Raw genomic sequence first — 27368 nt, forward strand, 5'->3', positions numbered from 1 at the left:
ATCATTCCCTCCATGTACCGCAACATGCTGATTCCTTCCCCTCAGCAAAAGGCAAAGGCGCCTGATGGCACAAAATATCTTGGTAGATAAAGATATATATAGTGATGTAGATGTTTCTGTGCTACCTCTTGTGACTAAATATGAGGAAAGGAAACTGATAAAGATTTCTTGCATTGTGTCTTGGTAGGATGCACCATTCACAAGCAGCCAGGGGGAGTCTACAATCTGAAGACAATTTGATATCATCTTGCATGACTGGCTCTCAGTCACTGTGCAGCTAAGACTTATGGCTGCAGTATACTATCAATCAATGTGATTTCGGTCTGAATGCAGTATGTAGGGAGTTACAAAAAAGTTTTGGATGACAGAACTATGAATAGTTTAGCTTTGATTACACATTCCTATTGATGTATTTTTATATATAAAGCTTTGCCATGGGATAAGTTAGTATTGTTGATTACACATACCTTTTAATGTATTTTTATAGATAAAGCTTTGCCCTGTGGTACTTTAGATATGTTGCCTTGTTTGTAAATTGATGTAATGATTTCCATCAAATTACTGTTGCATTATCTGCCTGATTTAATTTAAAGTCCAGAATGTATGGGATCAAATGTAATGCTGTTTTGTATTATTTTGTTAAGATATTAATAAAATGTAATTATGTCTGTCAAAAGGTTTTTTGTGAATTGAGGAACTTTTCTTTTCTTACTCAGTATTTTTGCCTTATTTTCCATTCTAATCATCCTTAATCATTTCCTTGAAGAGCAAAATGTAATTGCAAAAATTAACAGCCCTAAAATGATCTAATTGTAAAAAATAGTTTTTTTCTCAGTACACCCCCACACACACACACACAACATATTTCTAAACATTCATAAAAGCATTTCTTAGCCCATTGGCTATTTTGTTCTTGTTTTAAGAATAAGAATGACTATATTTGGTTAGAAACGAGAGATACATTCTAAGAATTGTATTTTATTAAATTTTTTTTGCAGTGATACACTAAAGAAGTGAAAAGGATGATAAGGCTACATTTAAGGTACCTCAGGTTGCCACGCTGGCAGAACACTAGCCACTTTCTTACCATCGGGTTGATGCCTAACCGATCGAGCATTTCGCCAATACGAGGCATTGGATAAACATCAAATTTCGACACAGTGTTGACCTTTCTATAATCCACACTGAACTGGACCGAGCCATCAATCTTAGGCACCAGAACCACCGGACTGGCCCAATCGCTGTGGGATTATTCCATTATGCCCATATCGAGCATGGCCTTTAATTCTTCCCATACTTCTTGTTTCTTGTGTTCGGGTAAGGGGTAGGGATGACTGCGTACCACTACCCCTGGGGTTGTCTCGATATGGTGTTCATTGAGATTAGTGCAGCCGGGGAGAGGCGAGAACTCGTCAGAGAAATTATTTTGCAACCTGGCAAACTCTGTGCATTTTAACAGCAAGAGGTGGTCTCCGCAAGGGACTGGGGAGAACTTATTGGCTTTTAGACTTACCTCTGGACCGAGCTCCTCCCTCTCCAGAACTAACATCACAAAGGAAACGGGGACCACCTCTCTCTGTGGTTTTAGTAGGTTGAGGTGGTAAATTTGATTAGCCCCACCTCTGTCCATACGCACTCTCGTAATCGACTTCCCCAACTCATCATGTGACCTCAAAGGGTCCTTGCCACTTTGAGAGTAATTTAGAGCTTGATGTGGGCAATAATACAAGTAGTTTATCTCCCTGTGCTAACTCCCATAGATGAGCTCCCCTGTTATACAGCCGTGACTGACGCTTTGTGCCTATAGCAAATTCTCCTTTGTTAGATGCCCCAGTGTGTGGAGTTTTGCTGTCAGGTCAAGAACATATTCAATTTCATTTTTGCTCTGTGACGGTCCCTCCTCCCTCCTCCAAGACGCCACGGGCTTATGCCCATATAACAATTCAAACGGGGAAAAACTAGTGAAGGCTTGTGGTACCTCTCACACTGCGAATAACAGGGGCTCGAGTCACTTATCCCAATTCTGAGCATCTTCATGTATGAACTTACTAATCATATTTTTTAAGGTCTTATTAAATCATTCAACCAAGCCGTCCATTGTGGATGGTACACACTTGTCCAAATAGATTTAATACCCAATAATTTGTACGCATGCGTAGTGTATGTGACATGAAAGTTGTGCCCTGGTCAGTGTGGATTTCTTTCGGAATCCCCACTCGGGAGATTATACTGAAGAGTGCCTCTGCAACACTATGTACTGAGATGTTGCGAAGCGGCACTGCTTCCAGGTATTGCGTTGCATAATCCACCAGAACAAACACAAAGCAATGCCTGCATGACAAGGTCCATGGCAACTCTGTCAATGGTGCTTTTGGAGTGGCCAGCGGATTCACCAGCGGCCAATAGAAACAGGCCATGAGACGGCTTAGTATTTTCTCCTGTCCCAAGTGACCTACCATTAGTCTATGATGAGCCACCTGGAACAACATTTCCCGACAGCTCCTTGGTACTAACAACTGGGCTGTATCTTCTTTTGTCTGAGTGTCCTGTATCACTTGATTCAACCGATCTTTCATAATTGAGAAATACAGTTATGTGAGAGCAATGCGTGGCTGTAGACACTGACCATCAATTACTTTCACTTGGTCAAACACGTGTTTAAGAGTCTCGTCTCGCACTTCGTCTAGCAGGTATTCCCCTAAGGGCTGGGGAAGCCTTATGTCATCCTAACGCATAGCTGACATGGATAGCTCCGCCTCCCCTGTCAGCACATTGCACACCCCTGACCGTACTACTGTATTACAGGACCCATACTCACACAACCCCTTTGACAATTCGTGAAAAGCTGGCCAATTAGTACCCAAAATTTGTGAATGGCTGAGGCGGGAACTGACCCCAGCATCAATGTTATGCTTTTGGTCCCGAAATAGAATAGTGACGATCACTACAGGATAATCGTAAATGTCTCCATGCACACACCTCACCTGATTATTTTTATCCAATGCCCTATTTTGAACAGAGTGGAGGTTTGGTTACAAACTGAATCCACCAAGGCTTGGTATGCACCCCCCCCCAGGTATTTGGTACATCCTGGCCCGATCGGGGGACTGGACTGGACACACTCCGCAGTTCCTTTCGGTAGTTTGGAGACTAATTGTTCCAGTACCACGAGATCGATGACACCCCCAACACCGCTGGGCTCCTTGGCCAGCACCCACCGCCGGCAGGCATCGTGAAGCTGTTGAGCGAAGGCAAATGGGCGGCCGACATTGCTCAGCATCAGGGATCAGAACCACTGGCAATTCTCTTCGGAACTGCAGCCGACCCTCTACAGGATGGCTTTCTTCAGCTCATGGTACCTCAGGAGGTTGTCGATTGGAAGTTGATGGGCTGCAAGTTGGGCCTCCCCAGTCAGCAGCGGTAGGAGGTAGATTGCCCATTGTGCCCACAACTATTCCAGAGCTTGGGCCATGCTCTTGAAGAGCTCCAGAATGGCCTCTGGGTCATATTGCTCCCCCCATCTTCGTCAGCGGCACATTCGGGGTTCGCTGCTGCCGGGGTCACAGCGTGTGCCATCCCCTGGGTTACCAAGCTCCGCAAAGCTCGTCGGTCCTCTTCTAGGCCTCAATGGAACGCCACTGTTGCTGCTTTGCCTGCAGATCCACATGGACCTGGTGGATGCTGACGAGGGTTCGGAACACTTACTCCAGTGGCGAAGACGACTCCATAGCAGCGTACCTTCCTCCTTATCCTGGGTTTCGGCACCAGTATAACAGATGTTCGTATTTGGATCAAAAGGAGGTAGCGGAACATGCCGATTCCAACTCAGGAATGTCATTTTATTAACTTTTGTTAAGCTTCAATTTAAATAGTTAAACGTTGAAACACGGCAGCGGCCAACACACAAACAGCTTTTCAGCTGGGCTCTCTCTCCCACTTTCTGTGGACTGGGCCGTCTTTTATCTCCCCCGACTCTTACTGTAAACATGGAAATGGTAATAATACACAATTCATCTCAGGTGGATGTCCTTACTGCTTTCTCTCTCCCCAGATGGGCACTTGACCACGCCCTCACCTCCACACCCTATAATAAAAGAAGGGCTCTGAGGAATTTGAAATATATACCGAATTTTCTGATGTTTCCACCAGTGTGGCAATAAACCCCAAATGGTGCCTCAAGTATCTTTGCATTTTTCCAGAGTGGTGTAACATGATAAAGTATAATCATTTGCATTGTTGTTTTTTTCTCATGTCGCCTGAGACAGCCAGCCTATATTATCTTGTGAAAAGTTATGAAAACCAGAGGGTAAGAGACATGATTGATGTGTGTTTGACCTAGGACTTTGATGAGCTCACAATATGCAAGTATGCTACATTGTCCAGTTTCAGGCAGTGCATATCAGCTCTTGCCATATCACAGTGAGCATCATTAGAGGAGAGAGAGAGGAAGAGGAGCAGAGGGGGGATGGTGATAAAGCAAGAGATTGAAAAGGGAGGGCTGAAGATTGTGTGTAAGAGAGATAGAGAAGAAGAGAAAGGGAGGGGGGATAGAGAGTGAACAACCAACACACTAACAGAGAATTGAGCCAGTGTAGCAGAAATTGCCACAGTGATGCTGAGGGTCTTTCCATGAAAGCGGAAATACCCTCTCTCACACACACACACACACACACATACATACAGAGAGAGAGAGACAGTGAAAGGTAAGAGATACAGGGGCATTCTCCCTTTTGCATGGCTGGATGTATAATCCGCTCTACAGACAGAGGGAACAGAAGGGGGGTGGGGGGAGGATTCAGCACTTAAAAAGATCTCAGCACCCAGCGATGTATTTTTTGCTGGCCACGTTCCCTGTCGCACAGTTTCAGAGTGACTCTGGGATGCACATACACTGGAATGAGGTAGAGGGATGCTGGGTATCCCTGAATATTTATCATATTCTCTTCAGATTTTTAAAGTGATGGACGAATGTAATCGTAACAGGAGAGGGTAACAGAAAAAGTGTGATGTAGTAGATGTTGTAGTTTAGAGCCTTTTTTGTTGCTCTTCACATTTTGCTTTCTTAGATTGCTTTGAGCAGCCTTTAACATATTCCCTTGCACCTAAGATGTGTGTCATGTCATTACTGTGTGCTTCTGTGTTTATGTGTTTGGGTCTGATTTTGTCTACATTGTGGGTTTGCAATGTTCCCTACGAGGAAATCAACTAAATTAACATACTAAATAACATCTTGACAGAAATGTACAAAGGTTTCTGTTAGGTTTAGGGTAAGGATAGGGAACAGTATGTGTGTGTGTGTGTGTGTGTGTGTGTGTGTATGTGTGAGCGTGTATTTATCACTTTGTGGGGACCAAATGTCCCCATAAGGATAGTAAAACCCGAAATTTTTGACCTTGTGGGGACATTTTGTTGGTCCCCATGAGGAAAACAGCTTATAAATCATACAAAATTATGTTTTTGAAAATGTAAAAATGCAGAAAGTTTTCTGTGAGGGTTAGGTTTAGGGGTAGGGTTAGGTTTAGGGGATAGAATATAAAGTTTGTACAGTATAAAAACCATTATGTCTATGGAAAGTCCCCATAAAACATGGAAACACAACATGTGTGTGTGTGTGTGTGTGTGTGTGTGTGTGTGTGTGTGTGTGTGTGTGTGTGTGTGTGTGTGTGTGTGTGTGTGTGTGTGCGTGTGTGTGTGTGTTTTTCTTTCTTTTTTTTTTTAAATGTCAATATACATGAGTACAGGCATGCATGCTTCTATGCTGTAGGCATCTTTGACAACCTGTAAACTACTGATCTGTTGTAACAGACATTTTCCAGGTGCATATATTTTGGCTGATTGTTGCAATGTGTTTCATTGTGATGTCCAGCCTTTTTTCTGATAATCTGCTGAATTTGAATGAATTCAGCTCTATCCCATGGCACTCAGTGTCTCCTGCTGATGTCATTTGCAAATAATCTGCTCCAAAAAGATTTTATTTGATGTGTTCGATAGCCATGCTTGTATCATACAAGCATCTATGTATTCTGTACATTCAAACACAAATAGTTTTCAACATCAGTGATTGCCTTTAGCAGTGCATGATAGTGGAGGGGACAGATGGTGGCAGAAGGGTGGCGGAATGACCTTGTGCCCTAGGGCATGTTTTCAGCCTCACGTGAATCACTCTGTAAGGGCGAGGACAGGGCAAAATATCCTCTGTTCTGTAGGAGAAAATGAAAAAGATGTGAAGTAATTTGGTGGTCTGATGACATTTGGAAATTAGATAGATAGATAGATAGATAGATAGATAGATAGATAGATAGATAGATAGATAGATAGATAGATAGATAGATAGATAGATAGATAGATAGATAGATAGATTTTGCAAACAAATTTAATTATTCCGTCAAGCATGTCATATTCGGGGGGGTAGAGAGAGAGGGGGGCCAGAAAGAGAGATACTTCTGATGTTTTGCTATCAGCTTGGGTTAGAGGGCTTTCTGAAAACAGAAAGTCTGTTGTAAGGCTGCATCTGGTACAAGCCGTACCAAATTTTCACATCATGACACCTTAATATTTCACCTCTCGTATTTAGGGTGTGAGCTCCATATACCAAATTCAAAATGCCTCTGAGCTTTGCAGATCATAATGAATCTTGAATGAAAAGCCTTGGGATTTCATTTTTGAAACTGGTCTATTGTGGCCTACATTTTTATGATTGAAAACACTGCACTCAGCTTTTTACTGGTAGAAGCCAACTGAAATTTGCTAGATGCTGGGATCTAATAGAGAACACCACAATACATCAGTCAAGACGGTTGCAACAATTTTCCACAATCTCTTCTATTTTTACTTGTGGGGCTGGCACTTACTGTAAAGGGGCACTTTTTTTTCTCATGAATTGTAGTTTTAAAACATGTTTAAAATAATGAGCATCCACATGAGATGAAGACTCCAGAGTCATATCAGTAACCTTATAAAAACCTGTTTTATTCTACATGGAGGTGCTGCCGTGTTAGGGTCACATGACCAGCTGAATACTAATTGCTTAATCTCAGTAGCCATCCTGTTATTGGACACTTTTACTTTTGCCTTAAAGGGATAGTTCAACCAAAAATGAAAATTATGTTTTAATCCATGCGTCCCAGGATTGTATGAATTTCTTCTGCTGAACATAAACAAAGATTTATATAAGAATATTCAGCCCTGTAGGCCCATAAAATGCAAGAAAATGGTGATCAGGCCCTTCATGCTCCAAAAAGCACATAAATGCAGCATTAAAGTAATCCATACGACTCCAGTGGTTAAATTAATGTATGCTAAAGCTATATTATTGCTTTGGGTGAGAAACAGATCGATATTACATTTTATTACTATAAATCTTCTTTCACTTTTACATTCTGAAAGTGAATATTTATAGTGAAAAATGAGTTATATTTTGGTCTGTTCTCACCCAAACCCAACTGATCACTTCAGAAAACATATATTAAAACAATGTCGTATGGATTACTTTTATGCTGACTTGGTGATTTTTTGATCTTCAAAGTTCTGGACACCATTCACTTGCATTGTATAGACCTTTTTTTACAATCTATGGTATAGACCTACAGAGCTGAAATATTCTTCTAAAAATCCTCCTTTATGTTCATCAGAAGAAATACATTTATACACATCTGGGATGGCATGATGGTGAGTAAATGATGAGAGAATTTTTATTTTTGGGTTCTGTTACCCTCATGCCATCCCAGATGTCTATGACTTTCTTTCTTCTGCAGAACACAAATAAAGATTTTTAGAAGAATATTGCAGCTCTGTAGGTCCATACAATGCAAATGAAGGGGTACCAAAATGTTGACGCTTCAAAAAATACATAAAGGCAGCATAAAAGTAATCCATAAGACTCAAGTTGTTAAAGGAAGGAGAATTTATAGTAAAAATGTATTAAAATATTGATTGGTTTCACACCTACACCTATCAAATTTCTTCTGAAGACATTGATTTAACCACTGGAGTCTATGTGATTTTTGGAGCATCAAAATTTTGGCACTCATTCACTTGAATGGTATGGACCAAAACAGCTTAAATATTCTCTGCTGAAGAAAGTAAGTCATTCACATTCAGGATGGCATGAAGTTGAGTAAATTAATTTTCATTTTTGGTAGAACTCTTCCTTTAATAGTAAAAAAGGACTTAAATATTGATCTGTTTCTCACCCACACCTATCATATCACTTCTCTGTATGGACCTACAGAGCTGAGATCTAAAAATTCTTTGTTTGTGTTCTGCAGAAGAACGAAAGTCATACACTTCTGGGATGGCATGAGAAAATTATGAGACAATTACAAATTTTTGGTGAACTATCCCTTTAAGGTTTCCCAAAGTTGGCTTGCACCAAAAAACAATTCTGTTATTTTTTTATTTTTAAGGTTTTGTAGACAACAGACTTTTCAGATGAGCCGAGAAAAGAGGAGAACCATTTTTCCTGCATCTCTCTCCGTCTCATAAGTAGCCATGCATGTTCTCTCTCCTACCACAGGTAATTGCTTCATACAGCAAATGTGACACTCATCTAATCCAGCAGTCCACACAAATTGTTCATGAGCCAAAACCCTATTATATAAATTATTTATCTTAAGAACCTCCTGCAATTTTATGTATTGCTAATTTTATCCCATAAATATAATGAATTTCACAACATCTTCACGTGTTGTTATTTAAAATAATTAAAACATTATATTCAAAAATATAACTTTATACATGTCATACAGTGCATACATATTTTTTCTAATTTTTCAATTTAATTTTCTAATGGCATATCACAATCTAACAACCCTCCTGAAATTCCATCACAAATCCCTGGTTTTAAAATGTTTATTTTACATTACACTACAACCTCACTGAAGTAACTGATGAAATGTATTTTTACTCATGTTTCACAAATATACCTTTTTTTTTTTTTTGTCTGCTGCAGGTTTACATGAGATGCTAGCCCTCCTCACCTCACAACTGCATCCAGAAGCCAATCATAAAGAGGACTTGGTCTTCCTCAGAGAGGTCTTCAGTGAGAGGGGCCTCAGCTATCTTATGAAAGTGTGTCATGCTGGAAATAATGCCTATGTTTAAAATAGCAGGCTAACATAATACTCCTGTATATAGAATGTATTTCTGTATGCATGGAATACCCTGATGACCTACAGTATTAAATGTGCTATAATGTGCAGCATACAACAGAGCACATGGCAAGGAATAATGTATCCTACTATGCATTGTGCTTAACTTGACTTTTCATTACCAGTGTGATGAGTGAGCCGAAATTAAAAAAATATGTTTAGACTCATTATTTAATCAGACTGCCAAAGGTTTTCATTTTTTATACAAACTGGAATAAAAAAAAAAAACTGTGTGATATTCAGTAAGTAGTGTGCTCGTACAGTATTCCATTCCGCACTTCTAATCTCCTAATAGTGTTGTTTTGTTAATTATTATGTAATTCCTATGTTCGAGCCTTTTCTGCAGATTCATGAACGACTGAGGCAATTTCAGGTCCAGAGCCCGATCCCAGTGCTCCACAGCGCCTCCTGTCTGGCAGAGGACGTAAGTGTGTTTCCATTTACACTCCGACAATCAGATGTTACCTGATGTTCTTGGATTTTTGATTATAAAGGGTTTTGATGGACATCAAAATACACAGAATGTTGTTATGACTACACTGGTCTTGTGGTTTGGATTGACAGGTTGCAGAGGAGCTGCAGAATGGACCACTGGAAGAGGATGAGAGAGAGCTATTGACACTTCTGACTGCTCCACATGTGAAGGTTCAAAAAATACAAGTATTTTCTTATTTGTAGGAACTTCCCTTAACCTGAACTGTAACACTAACCCCTAAACCTAACCCTAACTGTGTATTCATATCTTTGTGTATTCAAATCTAGGGACTTTCCTAACTCTAACCATAAACCTTCTCCTAACCCTTAAAGGATTACGTCATTCCTAACCAAAATGACATTCTTTCTTAAAACGAATTTATACTTTGGAAGAAGCCAAACTTTTTTCTCCTGGATCAACTAAAGCACCGTGGCCTAGTCAAACAAAGCTGGCATTTACAGTACGTGCTGCGTCATTTTAAAATTAGATTGTTCAGGGTGACATCACAGTGTTTAACTTACTGTTCCAGCCACGGAAGTAATGCCAATAATCAGGGCTGGGTAGATTACTTCTGGATTGTAATTCAGTACTGATTACAAAGTACATGACTCAAATTGCAATAAATAATTTAATCTCTTGGATTATATTTATTGGGTAATCTGATTACATTTGGACTGCTTTTGTATTACCTCTGACCTCTTCTTAATTTTATGTCAAATGTATATGAGTTGGATAATCTATACTATTTTGACATAATATTGCTTAAATGTATTTAAGAAAACTTACTTATAGGGGTAGTTCACCGAAAAATTTTAATTCTCTCATAATTTACTCACCCTCATGCCATCCCAAATTTGTATGACTTTCTTTCTTCTGCAGAACACAAACAAAGATTTTTAGAAGAATATTTCAGCTCTGTAGGTCCATACAATGCAAATGAATGGTGGCCAGAACTTTCAAGCTCCAAAAATCACATAAAGGCAGCATAAAAGCAATCCATACGACTCCAGTGGATAAATCTATACCTTCAGAAGTGTTATGATTAGTGTGGGTGAGAAACAGATCAATATTTAAGACCTTTTATACTAGTAGTTCTCCTCCAGCCCAGTTGGTGATGAAATGCACAAAGAATGTGAATCGCCAAAAACAAAAGAAGAAAGTGAAATTGAAAGTGGAGATTTATTATAAAAAATATTTCTTAAATATTGTCTGGTGTCTGACCCACACCTATCATATCGCTTCTTGAAGTTATAGATTTAACCACTGGAGTCTTATTAACTACTTTTATGCTGTGTTTATATGATTTTTAGACTTTCAAAATTTTGGCCACCATTGATCAATTGGACCTACAGAGCTGAAGTATTCTTCTAAAAATCTTTGTTTGTGTTCAGTAGAAGAATGAAAGTCATATATCTGGGATGGAATGAGGGTGAATAAATGATGAGAGAATTAAACATTCAGGGTGAACTAACCATTTAAAAAGGACCCAAATGAATCATTAAAATCCATACGGCTTGTGCATCATAATCCAATGTTTTGGTAGGAGAACCAACATTTAAGTAATTTTTCAGCATGATAGAAACTCGTTTACAGTATCAGGCATGTTCACGCTAGAGCTTTCATGCTCTGTTTTTAGTGCTTGGATTTTTTCTTTACACAAAAGTGGGCCATGTTTTAGCTTAACAGCCATGCCAAGACACAATAAACCAGTCATTAAAAGATGCTTTGTGTGATTAGACTCAATTAATTTTTGTTTGATAGAGTGTGCCATGACCAAACAGGATTAGATGACATTTTCAAAACCTTCTAATTAGACTCTTACAGCCCCAGGAATCAGTTCCCTCTGTTCTCTCTCTTTCTTCTTTTATTTCTATTCTTTCAACTCCGTTATGCCTATATTTTCTCTCTATCTCTCACACACAGACACATCCATTCTGTCATCCACAGCACCACTGGGACAGCTTGCTAACTTTTGTTGTGATTTTTCTCACCTCTCCGCATGATCCATTAGGCATTGCTAGCAGTACATGACATGGTGGCACAGAAGAACTTTGACCCTGTGCTTCCACCTTTGCCAGATGATCTGGATGATGAATTAGAGGAGGAATCTGTGAAGATTGTGCGTTTGGTGAAGAACAAAGAGCCTCTGGTGAGTATTAGCAAATGACAACGTAGTTTATGCATCAGGTTGTGTAATGTTTCTAGAAATGTGTGTGAGAATAGTTGTGTTAAAGGTGCTGTAAGTGGTTTCAGGTGCTTTGATAACTTTGCTAGTTTTGCTAACCACACAGCCTCTCTCCAAAATCCTGCCATCCAAAGACATGTCAGCAAACCTGAACATGTTAAATGATTCACAGGCAGAAAGAGTTGTTCATTGGCTAAAAGTGTGGGTTATTATTCTATGTATTTTGCATTAGTGCCAATATTAGACATTACATTTTTAAGACTATGTTAAATTCATATCAGTAGTTAATGACAGAGAACATTGGATATTCCTATTGCATTGAGTAATATCATCAGAATCATTATAATGATATGTGATATTAGATACATATATATATATACACATTTATATTCAGCAATTGATTGTGACAAAATATGTCCCTGTCTCTTTAGGGTGCGACCATCCGCAGAGACGAGGTAACTGGGGCAGTGGTGGTTGCTAGGATCATGAGGGGCGGGGCTGCAGACCGCAGTGGTGAGTGACAGTCTGGTCTCTCCCCTATCAACGTGTACTTTTTTACTGTGGCTACACAACACCAAAATCTCTCTCAGCAGATGGTTTAACAAAATCTGCAACGACATGGTCAGACAGCATATAAATCAAAATCTGATGACTCAATTCTATATGGAGAAGGAATGTCACTCATTTAAGTGATACCAAAGTCTTTCTAACAAATCAGTCCACTGGCGGCCATTGAACGCTTTAAGGCAGCTATTTTTCATGTAAACAAGTGGCGTACAAGAGCAGCTCCTGTCTACTTTCATGGGAAAATACCGAAATATCCAAAACGGTTGTTCAAGATTTCGATCAAAGAACATTTCAAATCAGCAGTAAAATCTGACAAACACTGGTAACAAAATTTGTGCTTCTTTACCTCAGATTACGCAAAAAAAAAAGTCATTTTCCCAGCTTTTATAGCTAATGCTCATGTGCATTCTCAAGTTCATTGACGAGCAATGTCTGTATTTAAAAGGTGATTGACTTTCTACATCCATTGACCATTCGGCGTTCCAGTTTCACCCATTAATTTTAATTGAAGTGGCCCATCTATGATAAGTAGTCTCTGGTGATACACAAAAGTATTTTACTGTGAATCTGTTGTCTTTTGAGTGCTTAAAAAAACAGAAAAAAAATAAATTTTGAAAATGATATGTCAACATCTAGAGAAGACTTTAATCACAGCAGAATCATGATTTTATTTATATTAATTCTGGGAAATGGATTTTTCTGATCACAAGCAAAATATTGACTAAAATCCTTGAGATTATGCATTGCTTTAGGATTACAGATTACACTGGAAACATTCAGAGCCGGATTTCATGGTTGCCATGGAAATTCAGCTTCTTATGAAAATGAAATATGATTTGCATCTGTGTTTGTGCTATGTTGTCCTAATGTACACATCCTATGACCAAAATGATGTCGACATCTGAACACCACACTCATGTATGAGCTTGATAACATTTAATTGCAAATTACTAAGGATTTATAATTAAAAGGGAGTTAGTCCTCCCGTATCTGCTTTAATTGTTTCCACTAATCAGGAAAGGCTTTCCACTAAATGTTGAAACATTGCTGCAAGAATTTGCTTCCATTCAGACACAATAACATCAGTTAGGTCAGAACTTGATGTTGGGTGATGGGGCCTGAATTGCATTCAGTGTTCAAAGGGGTTCAGGTCTGGACTTTGTGAGGCCAGTCATGTTCTTCCACACCAGACTCAGTACACCATTTCACTGATGTTATCCTATGTGCAGCATTGAGTGTCACTGAGCTCAAAATGTTTGTCTAAAGAGATTTTATGGCTATATTCTTGATGTTATCCAAACCTGTTAATTAAAATGGGTTGTCCACATAATTTTGGCAACATAGTTTATAATGAAATTTGGGTAACACTACACTACAATAAGGTTCACTTTGTTAACATTAGTTAACATAACCTAACATTTACAGCATGTATTCATTTTGGTTCATGTTTATTTCAACATATAGCAACACTTTTTATTAATCAAAAGTTGTATATGTTTACATTAGTTAACCCTTTAAGCTCTGAGGGTGTTTTAAAGATTTCCTGTTTCAGTGGCACACCCAAAATTAAAGGCTGATAACACTACAAAAAATATCAATAAATAAATAAAACAAGAGGGTCAAGTGTTCAGTATAATTTTAAAGATAATTAAAAAAACAATTTATGATAAATTCTGCGACTCAGCCTAAGAAACTGCTGAACAATAATAATTAAAAAAATATATATATTTTTCTGATTTGACATTATATAACCCAGGATGTAAATAAGGTAGCTCCAAAAAACTGCTTTTGTTTTGTTTCCAATCACGTCAACTGTAGCTGAGTACAATTTTGTGTTGATACGACAAAGCAATCAAATGATAGAGCATTACAAAAATATTTTTTTCTAGTGTCCAAAAATGTCGCCACACAAATAAAACGAATATACATAAGAACTAATTACACATGTAAACACAACAATGACTAAAGGTAAGCTCTCTCTCCAGTGCATGCAGGCATGAATAATGAGATCTCATTCAGTTCCATTCTGTGTCTTTTGAACCATCACTGAGTCTGTTAAGTTATAAGCGAAAACAAGGCATATAAGTAACACCTGTTTACATGTAACATGTATGTCAAAGAAATATACTTAGCTATTACTCTGTATATTTTTGTCTGTGAGTAAAACAAATAGGCTGGTTGTATTCTACTCTTTGAGAGCTTTCCAATTACATATGATGCATGTCTATTTGATAATTTCTATGTTTTTACCGATTACAATAAAATGTTTCATGCTAAATAATTGCAAATTATACAAATTTGAAAGCTCTTGTTCAGTTTTGGTCATAATGCCTAAATGCATTGTAAAATACTGCTTCTAAGCTTTAAAACATTACCTATTTTGTGTTACCTAGTAGTTATTAATATTTTGATAATAATTTCTTCTGGTGGGTCCATCCGAGCTTAAAGGGTTAATGGGCTATATGAACTAACATGAACTAACAATGAACAATTGGATTTGTATTAACTAGCATTAAAAACATTTAGAAATACTTTAACAAATAAATAGTTAATTGTTAGTTCATGATACCTAATGCATTAACTAATGTTAATGAATGTAACCTTCTTATAAAGTGTTACCGGAATTTTTATAATGTATAAAACTAATAAAACATAAGAAATGCCCGGGTTCCTCATCAACAAATATTGAGAAATCGTTATAGATGTAGTATGCCATCTTCTTAGTGGTATGTTGATATATTTTGAATGCAGCGTGTGTCTGTTGTTGCTTGAATGTTTTTCAGGTCTGGTGCATGTTGGAGATGAGCTGAGAGAGGTCAATGGAAATCTCATCATACACAAACGTCCTGAGGAGATCAGTCAGATTCTGGTGAGTGCACTATTTGCTTTTTTCCTATTTAACAAAACAGATGATTAATTCCTAGATTCCTTATCGTCAAGCAAAGTGCATCTGTGATTTAGTGTCCTTGATGTTTATTGTCTCGTTGGACTGCAGTCTCAGTCTCAGGGCTCGATCACTCTGAAGATAATTCCTGCCATTAAGGAGGAGGACAGATTCAAGGAGAGTAAGGTGAATGAAATTTTGCTGGGTGACTAAACTTGACATGAAACAGAACATAGAGCATCTATGTAATGTACTGTGCATGTACTGCACAATAGAGCTGTTCTGGTTGTAATCCTAAAACCTTGAAGGGAATTAGAATTTTTAAACACTACAGAATTTCTAGATGGTTTTTAAAACTTTTCTGTTTTGTTCAATAACTAATTTGGGATTTAAAAACGTAAGTTGCTAACAGATTACTACAGTATGTGAGGACTACAAAGCTTGTCCAATAAATACATTTAAATTGTCAGGCACTTAAACATAGATAACTCACATTTGCTTGACAAATGACATGTAATTAGGCAGACAGTGATTGTAGTCTCTAAAAAGAAACTTGATGTATAATTTTGTGTATTTATGTTGTAGAACAAATCAGGTGTCTTGAAGTGATGTTAATCACAGGCCTTTTTTTTATTCATAAATCCAAAATTAGAAATTCCCAAGTTAACCCATAATACATTAGTCTTCCAAATTGTCCTACAAAATGATGTCATGACTGAACAGCTCTATTCCTACTTTTGTGAATGGTTCTCTTATTTCTGTTTAAGGTCTATTTAAGAGCCTTGTTTGATTACACACCATTTGAGGACAAGGCCATACCCTGTCAGGAGGCAGGACTTCCTTTTACATGTGGAGACATCCTGCAGGTGGTCAGCCAGGATGACCCCACGTGGTGGCAGGCCAAACGAATAGGAGACAGCAACCTGCGTGCCGGCCTCATTCCCTCAAGACAGTTCCAGGAGAGGTACACAACAAAGACCATGCCAGCAGTTACCCTTAATTTACTGTTACCAGTCTCTAAACATACATTTCAGTGATTCTAATCTAGATAAATAGTTTCACTTGGAACTGACATAAATTGTTATTTAAGCAATATCACATGAGCAAGAGTGCGTTATGGTCCTACATCAGCACTGCTGTGATTCGGCCGCAGACACGAAGCCGCAGGCCAAGTGCCATAGTTAATCACAGCAGTCCTAATTAAATGCCATATAGTGTGATATTGCTTATATAAAACAGTTCAATGAACAAGTAAATTTGAAAAAATTAGGAAAAACTGAGTACGGTCATAAAAACACATTTATGCATGGAACTACTTTATTACGCGACCAATCAGAATATGCTGTTGCTGGTTCAAAACAAATGATGCGTCCAAGCCTTCATTAGTAATTCAAAAATGTCACTTCAGAAATAGTATTACGGCTTGTGCTTGTTCTAACAAGTTATTGGATAAACAAGGATGGATGGATGGGTGTGTGTGTGTGTGTGTGTGTGTGTGTGTGTGTGTGTGTGTGTGTGTGTGTGTGTGTGTGTGTGTGTGTGTGAGAGAGTGAGAGAGAGAGAGAGAGAGAGAACAGGTGTGATCACCTGTTGCCACTCCCAAGCAGAAATGCAGTCAGCTTTCTGAAGATCAGCTTTCTCAGTGGATAATTCTCCCTATTTCGTGGTAGCCGGTGAAAGAGTCTTTCACTTTAGAAACTGCAATGTCCTCCGCCATTTTGAACTGTACTTTTTCTCCAATTTGGAAACTCCAGTAAGAGGTAATGAGTTGTGTAATTAATATGTCTGTTGTGTCTCTCAGCTTTGATGAGCCATAATGCTGAAGTTGTTCATTTAAAGCCGTTTAAAGCTATTTTCTAGATGTAGTTGTGTAGTAGTAGTAATACGAGCGCTGTTGTATGTAAACAATGACTGACGGATTCACTTCACTGACGGATTCACTTAACGTCACCAACTGCTCATATTACACACAAAAATTATCTTTTGCCACCACCTGCTGGCTAACATATGTAATGTCAAAAATAAAATAAAAAATACATGTAAGAGACACTTATACAGTAACTCTTAACACACATGCACTACTCTTACACTTTAGTTTAGAACAGCATGAACACAAGCGGTGTGAAACACACACATTGAAGTGTCCGAGTACTGATGGTGTCAGACCGTCAGTGCTCATGGAACGTCTCTCGTCCAATCAGATTCGAGGACTGGAACTAACTGTGGTATATATGTATACGTTTCTTGCTTATTTGAACTATCTTGTCTTTTCCTCTCAAATCTGCAGACGACTATTGTTTAGGATAAAAATGGGAACATACCAGAGCCCTACATCACCTAGAGCAGCACCATGTAAGTTCTCAGCTACTGATTAGCTAACAAAAGTAGGGCATCTACTCCTTAACTAATGATGTGAGTTTTTGTATCTGACATTTCAACATGCACTATGCAAATGAAGCAGTATTTTCCAGACAAGTAATTTTAAAGTGTGCGATTATTTAACCTTAGAGAAAACAGGAAAATATAGAAGTGTACCAGTTAAAAACATATGAAGATGGTACATTTATTCAGTTTAATCCCCTTCTGTCCAATCATAATTTGTTAACCTCCTTTTTTCTTTTATGACCTAGTGTTATTTGCCAGGACAAATTCTATCTATATTCAAATACTGTCATTTTACTGTAACCATCGATGGCAATGCTAGTTGCAAAATTCATATTTATTTCATATTTATTAATGTTTCAGATATTGTGTTTGTTTCCTCATTCTGCTTCCACAGGTGACCAGAATTGTGAAAAAGGTAAATTAATTTGACAAAATGTAATTATATTATATCAAGAATCTTCTCACGTTGATTTGTACTGCATCTACAGTATATATATATATATATATATATATATATATACACCAATCAGCCACAACATTAAAACCACCTGCCTATTATTGTGTAGGTCCCCCTACAAACAACTACCGCCAAAACAGCTCTAATCTGCATTCTGAGATGCTATTCTTCTCACCACAATTATCCAGAGCGGTTATCTGGATGTTTTTTGTTTTTGGCACCATTCTGAGTAAATTCTAGAGACTGTTGTGTGCAAAAATCCCAGGAGATCAGCAGTTACAGAAATACTCAACCAGCCCATCAGGCGTTGAAATGTAAATTTTCTAAGATTTTACCATTTTGGCCTTGTACCCTACCCAGATTTTTAAATTACCCACTATGATACATTTATAAAAAGTGCTAAAATCAAGGAAATCTTACCTCACTTGATATTTTTGTGTGCATTTTTTATATATATTTAACAACGAATTGCTGTCCCCAATACTGCTGCCATTACATCACACCAAGCATTTTAGATAATTTTTTTTCAAAAACAGTTTATATTTGATTATCATGGCAATCAGAAGTGAGTTTCAGAATATCTGATAGTTTAAAATGAAACATAATTTATAGAAGTTTAATTTTAAAATATTTCGACTAGTAAAAAGTGACCTAAATTGAAGAATCAACCAATTACAAGACTCATGTGAATATTTGAATACCCAATAGAGATGCTGAAGCAGACAACCTTGTTTCTAAAATCCCTATGTGTGCTCAGTGCTTGCCGCTTTATTTCGCTTTTGTGGATCCTTTGTCCTCTCCTACAATTCCAGCTCCTTCTTTGACCTGTAAAATACACTATGTCCTTCCACCCCACTGATTATTCTCTCCTCCCTGTGCCCTCTCCTGCCATCTCTGCTTTTTACCCTGACCCACTCACCCTTTAGAGGACTGTGACAGTGAGGGCAGTGGCAGTGGACAGCACATAGGTGAGAGCATGCACCCTTACACACTGTAATGCACTCCACGTGGCTTTTGCTCTGGATGATGCTTTGTTGTGTAGTGTGAAATGCTTTAAATGTCACCCAGTTTCTTTTTGAGTTATTTGGTATACTGCACCTCAGCTCATGCGCTTGGCACAACCTAAGATCCCAGCCATTGGTCACATCATGACAGCCCACTGCTCTGCTGCTGGCTTTGGACAAACCCTCTTTGTGCAAGTTTGAGGCCTTTTTCTGTTTGCAAAGAGGAGGGACAATTCATGTTTGCAGATCTTATACTGCTTAAGCTTGAACTACTGAGGGGATTGTTGCTTTAGGCAAATGGCTTACAAAAACTCTGGCATGGCTGATAGCTTGTGCTGGTCTCCATAGAATTATGCTGGATGTTTGATGGTCTAACATTAGTTGTAGTTTCTCCAAAGTGTAAGGCGGTGGCACCGTCCTGTGGCCAGGCCTTTTCCTGGGATTTTTACTCAGGTACCACATTTCTTTCATACTTATAAGGTGAATAGTTTCATTGCTGCTTTAAAGATGATGTGTGTAACTTTTGACAATATACATTTGTCTATCCCTGTTTAATGTGCAGAGACAGCTTTATAAGTAAGCCATTTGTAGTTTGATTTCCCCAATAAGTGTAAACACTGTGGCTCAGAGGCACATTGCTCTGTTTGTTTGAAGCAACATTGAATCAACCAATGTCCTGGGTTTGGGGTGACCTATGGCAGACAGCATAATGTTTGGTGCCACTAGTGGTGCAGAAATTACACACTTCACCTTATTCATTGCAAATTAAAGCAATAGTTTACCCAAAAATGTAAATTCTGTTATTATTTACCCACATGTTGTTTAAACTGTAGGACTGGGTAAAAACAGGCATTTAGATGCATCCTTCATTTGAACGCTCTCAGTATCAATTCTTAAATCCCAAGATTGATCAATGTGCAATTCTCTACAATTCAAGCATATGAGACCAAATAAAATGTTTAGAAATCACTCACCAGTGATTTAATAGTATAGTGATGTAGAAGTTCAGCAGCAAGATCCTTTCACTGTGTGTTGAGAGTCAAGTTTGTTTTAACACTTTCTTGTGTGTCAAAACTGACAAGATTCACGCAATCCATTTGTCATTGAGTAATGTCTCTTTTAATACCCTTTCTGTTCTTTACAGTCAACTGTTTATCAAAACATCAAAAAATAAACATTTAATTCTAATCAAGAAAAACACGGATTAAGTAAAGATGCCATTCGAATGTGCTTATTTACAGACGAGTGCCGGTTTTCTTAAAGAGACAGTACTGATTTTTAGCATATGTTCTCCAAATCAATGTAAATACTTGTAAAAAATATAAATTATGCATTAAACAGTAAACATGTAACAAAATATAATATATGTAATTAGTGCTGTCAGTCGATTAAAATTTTTTAATCAAGATTAATCGCATAATTATTTTTAAATGCTGAAATATGTTTCAGTTTCCTATCAAAATGCATTTATTTCCATCTTAAAAAGAAATAAAAACAATATGTAACACTGTAATCCTTTATAAAAAAAAATCCAAACAAAGCCTTGCACAGTTTAAAGATAGGAATGCACTAAAATAGCACCAATTCAAGTAACATTAAACGTTTCCAAAAGTCGAATTGGGAGGTTGAATAATTAAAAGAACTAGTCCCAAATAGGCTGCATATGCATTGCAATGGGCATTAAATCTCTTAAACTCTCATCCTCCACAGCATTAATTTGCTGGTAGACTGACGCTATCCACTTTGCTACAGCAATCATGAAGCTGCGTTCATAATTCACGTCAGGGCATCAGTGCCAGCATCAAGCATCGCTTTTAACTCTACATGAAAGACAATTTGGTGATAATGTGCCTTAAATAGGCTGAAAAATACTTGATTTCTATCACAAGTTTCATATCGGCTTGTTTTGTACATCAAATAGCACTAAGAGGTCCTTTCTCATGGAACCGCTGTTGTGTGTGTGTTGTGTGCCTCAGTATTATGACTCCGCATGAACACATTACAAATGTTCTGCCCTCCCAACAAGTGTTTATGTTGGTTTATCGTGTATTAACGGTATTAAGAAAAATGTACGCATAATAGTTTTTTTAATTAAACACATGCATTAACGTCTTCATCCTGACAGCTTTATATGCAATATTATACCATATTTATTGATGGAATGCATGGATATGTACATTTTTTTAAAAGCTGAAATGTGAACAAAATGACAAATAAAATATAATTAGTAAAATTAATGTTTTCATAATTTACCTAGTTAGAAGGTCCCCTGTATAATTAACAGCATTAGCTGACAGAGAATTACAATCATCTATAAGCAAACTGGAAATTATAACTGAGATATAAACTTAAAAACCTATATCGAACTGAATCAAGAGCTTGTGAATCGGAATCGAATCGAGATATCTGTATCAACACCCAGCCCAATTAAATGGTATGACTTACTTTCTTGCATGGAACTAAAAGGTAGACAGAATGTTAGTCTCAATGCCCATGTACTTGAATTGCATCTTTTTTTTCCTCCGTACAATAAAATTAAATGTTGACTGAGGCATTCTACCTAACATTTTTTCTTTTCCATGAAAGAAAGAATGTCATATGGTTTTGGAAATATATGGGGGTGAGTAAATGATGACATAATTTTCAGCTTTGGGTGAAATATCCCTTTAAACTGTACAAAGCAGGTGTAGCGTTTACATTGTGGTGCTATTTGCCCCTGAAATATGCAGAAGTTACATAAATTCAGCGACCAAAAATCTCCTGGTGATTCCTGTGTGTGACAGGATATTTCTGGATAGGAGGAAGCACCTATTTCCCCCCTTGTCATTTTGTCTTATCTTTGTGTCCCTGTAATTCTGTAATTTCTTTAAAAAAAAAAATCCCTGCTCTTATGTTGATCTATTGCCAAATCTTTCTGGCTCCCAGCTGGTCTTAGGAGGAGCTTCCGGCTGAGCCGCAAAGATCATCAGGGTTCAACCACAGAGTCTCACCCCGCGGAGTCTGCCGATACGGAGTTCCTCATATATGAAGAGGTGACTCTACATCAGATGAGACCCCAAGATAAACCAAGACTTGTGCTGCTGATAGGTAAAATCCAAGGGATTTCAATGCAATCTAAGTTATATAAACTTTTGTTTGCCTTTAGAATGTGTCCTGCTGCCGCTCATTTGCTTCCTCTGTTTTCTTTCTAGGCTCTCTTGGTGCTCGGATCAATGAGCTGAAGCAGAAGGTGATTGCTGAGGATCCTCAACGGTATGGCGTCGCTGTGCCACGTGAGTTTGCTTTTTCAACTGCAACATTACAGAAGATTCTGGTTGGCACAACTTGGAGATGAACCAAAGCAGAACCTAATCTTTCTTATGATTTATGACCATACATTGAAGAACTTGACTAAAATCAATAACTATAAATTGCATTTCATGTATTAGAAATCTCCATGTGATGTTTAATCATATAACTTAAACCCAAAAGTATCCTCAAAGAAGTCCATGAAGCTTGTACATTTTATTCCAAGTATTCTGAAGGCATAAAATATGTTTTAGTGGGAAATAACCTGAAATTTAAGCAAATTTAATTCAGCAAAAATCTTGACATCCATTAAATGTTCACAAACACTATAAAGGAGAAGCTTCTTCACAAGTGTCATGCTTGTTCATGCGAGAACTTGGATTATTTAATGCTAAACACAACTAAGGTTCTCACATGAACACCCAAGCAACTGTGAGCGAGCTTCTCTCATAGTGCTCATTTAGTGCAGCAGACATCATGAATTTGTTAAATGTGAAGCACAAATTACATGGATTACTTTTATGATATTGTGGGTCCTTTTTTAAGCTTTAAAATGAGGCACTGTCCACTGCCATGGGCTGTGATTGTCATATTGGTTTGGAACAACATGGTAAAACAATATGACAGAATTTTCTGTACTAACCCTTTCTAAAGACACAACAAGACCCAAGAAGAGCCATGAGAAGGAGGGCGTAGAGTACCACTTCATCTCCAAGCAGGCCTTTGAGTCTGACATCCAATCTAACAAGTATGTTACATATATTATGAGACTAGAGATTTTATTTATGTAGGCCTACAGAATGTCTGATTGACATTTGGTATATATTAACGCATTTGTTAATAGTGTTACATGCATGATATATTATACCTTTTTAGACAGTGACGTGCGGTGATGTCTTAAAGAGGCTAGGCAGTGAGTTATGAAAGCCAGATTACCTGATTTATTGTTTAAGCTAATAATACGTAATAACAGTAAACGTTACGCACAAGCGCGGCATATCAAGAAATGTACAAATCAAGGATGTATATAGTGTACTCTCTCTCTCTCTCTCTCTCTCTCTCTCACACACACACACACACACACACACACACACACACACACAAGCACGTAAACAGTGCACGTTACGCACAAGCGCGGCATATCAAGAAATGTACAAATCAGGATGTATATCGTGTATTCTCTCTCTCTCTCTCTCTCTCTCTCTCTCTCTCTCTCTCTCTCTCTCTCGCACACACACACACAAGCGCACAGCCACATAGCCAATCTTTTCTTACATACCAATCAGTTTGAAATGATCGGATAATTTTTGGGCCCTTTTGCTGTACTAGTCCATCTAAGGCTGTCGTAGACCTCCCTCTTGCAATTAACTCATATTTGGAATTAAAATCGAGCTTGGAAAAATTTCTTAATTCCGTGATTACGACCGGTGCTGTCATTTTGATTTTGAATTTGGCTAGCTGTGGTGTAATGACGTTAGCTACGCAAATGTCCAGGAATATCTCGATTTTAATTGGTCCATGTCTGATACGTAACGGAGATGATTACGAGCATAACATATTTACGTCAAAAGGCACAGCAGATTTGTGCTTTTTGCCGTACATGTTAAAGAATACAGGATCGAAGTGCGCATGCGCAACATGGGTTTTCCGCTTGTCGTCTGCAATGAATGGACCGTAAAAACACTGCTTATTCTAGCATTTGTTTTTAGTTGATTATGCGTAACTGCTACATTTGTCATCATAACGTCTAAACAATTGGAATAACACACATATTGCATATATAAATCACAAGAATAAAAAGTTAAAATATAAATACAAGTTTATTATTTAAAAAACATTTTATTTTTGAATTTTGGCAGGGTAGGCAGTGCCTAGTTTGCCTACCCAGACCGCACGTCAGTGTTTTTAGACCATTTTAAAAAGATGTACACTTAACAGCTACTTACTGTGTTTATCTAGGTTTATTGAATATGGTGAATACAAGAGTAACCAATATGGGACGAGTCTGGAATCAATTCGTAGCGTCCTGGCGAGAAATAAAGTGTGTCTGGTAGATGTTCAGCCTGAGGTACATTTTTTACATTTTAATTCATGTTTAACATAAAATTTTCTTGAAATTATTGTTACTTTTCTCTGCATTTCAGACCCTGTATGTAACTAAATCTTAAATAAGGGGGACCACATGTAAAGATTGTAGAATCAGTCATTGAAAAACTCAAAATTGTGGTTTACTATTAATCTGAATATGGGTGGCACGTGTCCCCCAATGTCTTTGGTGTTTACAGCCGATTTTTACTTTTCACTTAAAGTAGCAGTGACTTTTATCAAGCACACAATTCTTTAATTCCATAGACAGCTCCCCTGGAGTAACCCAGGGGAAAGTGTTTTGCTTAAAGGCACAATGGTGATCTCTTGCGCAACTGTGGGCAAGACAAGATTTCTGTAACTTTTCTATCCAACAAATTTAGATATGAATCTGCAATATATGTTACCAGCCTAGCATTTTGGTCTTGGTTTTTGTTGCACACACAACTGGTAACTCATGACATATCTCTCTTTACTCCATTCTTATTCCCAGGCCCTTAAAGTCCTTCGCACAGTAGAGTTTAAGCCCTATGTGATCTTCGTAAAGCCACGCATCCCTGAGAGCCGTCGGCTGCGTAGTACTAACCCATCACCAGTAAGGGGTGATAATGGACAGAACACGGTGAGACTTATTTATATAACTGCAGTCAGAAATTAACCAGGGCTCTGTGCAAAAATCGCCACCAACTGTGGCAAAAATACCCTAGACATAAATTGTGGGGGAAGAAATTGTCACAGTATTGAATTCCTTTTTTTAATCTGCTATATAGGTTAAAACTATATTTAAAAGTCAGTTCCATGGGTTAAATATTGCCTTCTGAATTTGGCTCATACTACCATCTCTAGTAATTCATCTTATTCAAAAAAACGGTATGCAGTAAAAGCAAATAAATGTTTTTCATTTCTGTTGGCCTCTATCCCATTATGAAAAGGATGAATACCTGCAGGATATGAGGCAGTCAGCCGAGCAGATGGACCAACAATATGGCCACCTAGTGGACCGGGTCCTAATAAAAGAGGACTCTGCCAGTGCCTGTGCGGAGCTGAGAAATATTCTGGAACGACTCGAGAGGGAGCCACAGTGGGTGCCAGTCAGTTGGGTCCGGTCCTGATCCTTCATTATATTCAAACACTTGCATATGGTGTAATGAAAAAAGACCTCTCTGACTCTATCTGAGTCTGCTGTTTCCATTTCATCCCATTTGACTGAAGTAATACAAATACATTTTTGAAAGTCCTGGAGGCCTGTTGTTCTGCTGTAGTAGTGAAGACTTCTATTTATAAGATTTTGCATGGAAGTAGCATTGACATAAATGTATCACTAAAATTGAGGACAGTACCACTTGAGGACAAAATTGCCCTTAGGTTTACTCACTGTGTCAAAGCTAATTTTACGTCAGGCAAATGTATAGTGTGAAGCAGGGTTGTGGACTCGAGTTGCAAGACTTGGAATTGACTTAGACTCTAGTCTCAAATTTGATGACTTGCGACTTGTCTCGACAATCAAAGAAGACTTGCGACTCGACTTAGACAACAATGACTTGCGACTTGACTAGGACTCGAGCCCTCTGACTTGGAAAGACTTTATATCTTCTAAAACAAAAGATCATAGTACATTTTAAAATGTGCAGTAAATCAGTGATTCATTTTACCCTATAAACAATTCATTTGATTTTCAAATCTGCATTTTAACACTCCACATTCAACCAATCAGACAACCAACCGATCGACTTCCACAGAGTAGGACCAAAATTAAAGTTGGCATACGTTCAAAGACGACAGCCAAAATTATATCAAAAGTAATATAATTTGGATATAAAGAATACAATATTGAAGGCAACAAAAGGATTGCAACATGTAGAACCTGTGGTTGAACAGTTACAGACGCTTTATCAACAGCGTACAATTTTGTGAGGCATCTGAACGACCCGAGGTATGTTGGGATTATTAACTGTTACATGTCAGCTATGGTTCAGTAGCATTTAACTTATCTGCTGCATCCAAAACAGCGTACTGTATTTGGTGAAGGACGCACTTATCTGTCGGCAAAACAGTAAGTTTGTATGAATATTTTGGACAAATTTTGTTATGCCACAAATGCTGTCGATTGAGCTTAACTTGTATTGAAACCAGAACATTCCTTTAAAACACATTTATAACTTTCAAGCACATCCATGGGCTGAAGATATTGATATTGAACTGAGATAGATCAGTGTCCTTAGAGAGAATAGTATATACCTCATCTCACATGAAAATGAACTGGGAAGTGATGAACATACTTTAAAAGCCTTCCTGATATAAATTAGTATAAATTTACTATAGTAATGAATACTCAGACACTAATTTGTGCAAAAAAAGACTTGTTTAAGATTTGAAGCTTGAAGTTGAGGACTTTGACTTGGGGCTTGACGTAGGACTTGATACTTGAATGCAAAGACTTGAGACATACTTGTGGCATGTAAAACAATGACTTAGTCCCATCTCTGGTGCAGTTTCTTTGTTTGTCATCTTCGTCTTATGCTGGCTGTGTATATTTAGTCGAATGTAAAGGAGAATGTTGTAAGATAGCATATTATATATTTGCAAATAATTTCAGTGTTTATATCTGTGTAAACAAAAGGCAATATTTCATCTTTGGCCAAAACCTGTCTGTAATTTGGATGCAATTGTCAATGTTTTTTGTACACTATATCAAACTGATGACTGATGCATTTCTGAATGATGTCTACTGTATGTAGTTTATTAGGCAAATTATACATTGAATTCAAAGAGCATTAAGGCATGTTAACATCTTTAGGGCCATATATTACTGTCCATAATGTTATGAATATGTTTCCTTTTAGAATATATGGAGTATTTTTGAATGTGAATTGTTATAATAAAAATACA

The 27368-nt window shown here is 37.8% G+C and overlaps 2 protein-coding genes across 5 annotated transcripts in view; both read left to right on the forward strand.

Annotated features, from left to right (window-relative positions):
- lrp2b (low density lipoprotein receptor-related protein 2b) overlaps positions 1-602 on the forward strand; it is a 72247-nt gene extending 71645 nt beyond the window's left edge. Inside the window, exon 79 of the mRNA XM_052102641.1 lies at positions 188-602. Within this exon, the coding sequence (XP_051958601.1) occupies positions 188-229 (42 nt within the window). The 3' untranslated portion in view covers positions 230-602. The remainder of the gene's footprint in view (positions 1-187) is intronic.
- Positions 603-4583: 3981 nt separating this feature from the next.
- On the forward strand, positions 4584-27368 carry mpp3b (MAGUK p55 scaffold protein 3b). 4 transcript variants are annotated; one of them, XM_052102228.1, is made up of 20 exons: positions 4584-4703; positions 8406-8515; positions 8951-9069; positions 9496-9573; positions 9714-9794; positions 11636-11773; positions 12241-12322; positions 15160-15245; positions 15372-15446; positions 16028-16224; positions 17548-17612; positions 18040-18060; positions 19029-19070; positions 19488-19559; positions 22032-22193; positions 22298-22378; positions 23049-23142; positions 24354-24462; positions 24973-25101; positions 25412-27368. In XM_052102228.1, exons 2-20 carry the CDS (start codon positions 8491-8493, stop codon positions 25589-25591), a joined length of 1836 nt encoding a protein of 611 aa, XP_051958188.1. In that variant the 5' UTR covers positions 4584-4703; positions 8406-8490; the 3' UTR covers positions 25592-27368. The 4 variants fall into 4 exon arrangements, with proteins under 4 accessions (XP_051958188.1, XP_051958190.1, XP_051958191.1 ...); XM_052102230.1 differs by having other exon boundaries at positions 19494-19559; XM_052102229.1 differs by lacking the exon at positions 4584-4703 and adding an exon at positions 4771-4901.

Source organism: Xyrauchen texanus, chromosome 33, assembly GCF_025860055.1.
Source record: "Xyrauchen texanus isolate HMW12.3.18 chromosome 33, RBS_HiC_50CHRs, whole genome shotgun sequence".
Taxonomy (NCBI): domain Eukaryota; kingdom Metazoa; phylum Chordata; class Actinopteri; order Cypriniformes; family Catostomidae; genus Xyrauchen; species Xyrauchen texanus.

Excerpts from the sequence above, each read along its gene's own strand:
- mpp3b (XM_052102228.1), top strand. The coding sequence starts at position 8,491 with ATGCATGTTCTCTCTCCTACCACAG. Across the intron at positions 17,613-18,039 it reads ATCACCTAGAGCAGCACCAT|GTGACCAGAATTGTGAAAAA; the intron begins GTAAGTTCTCAG and ends CTGCTTCCACAG. Across the intron at positions 18,061-19,028 it reads TGACCAGAATTGTGAAAAAG|AGGACTGTGACAGTGAGGGC; the intron begins GTAAATTAATTT and ends CTCACCCTTTAG.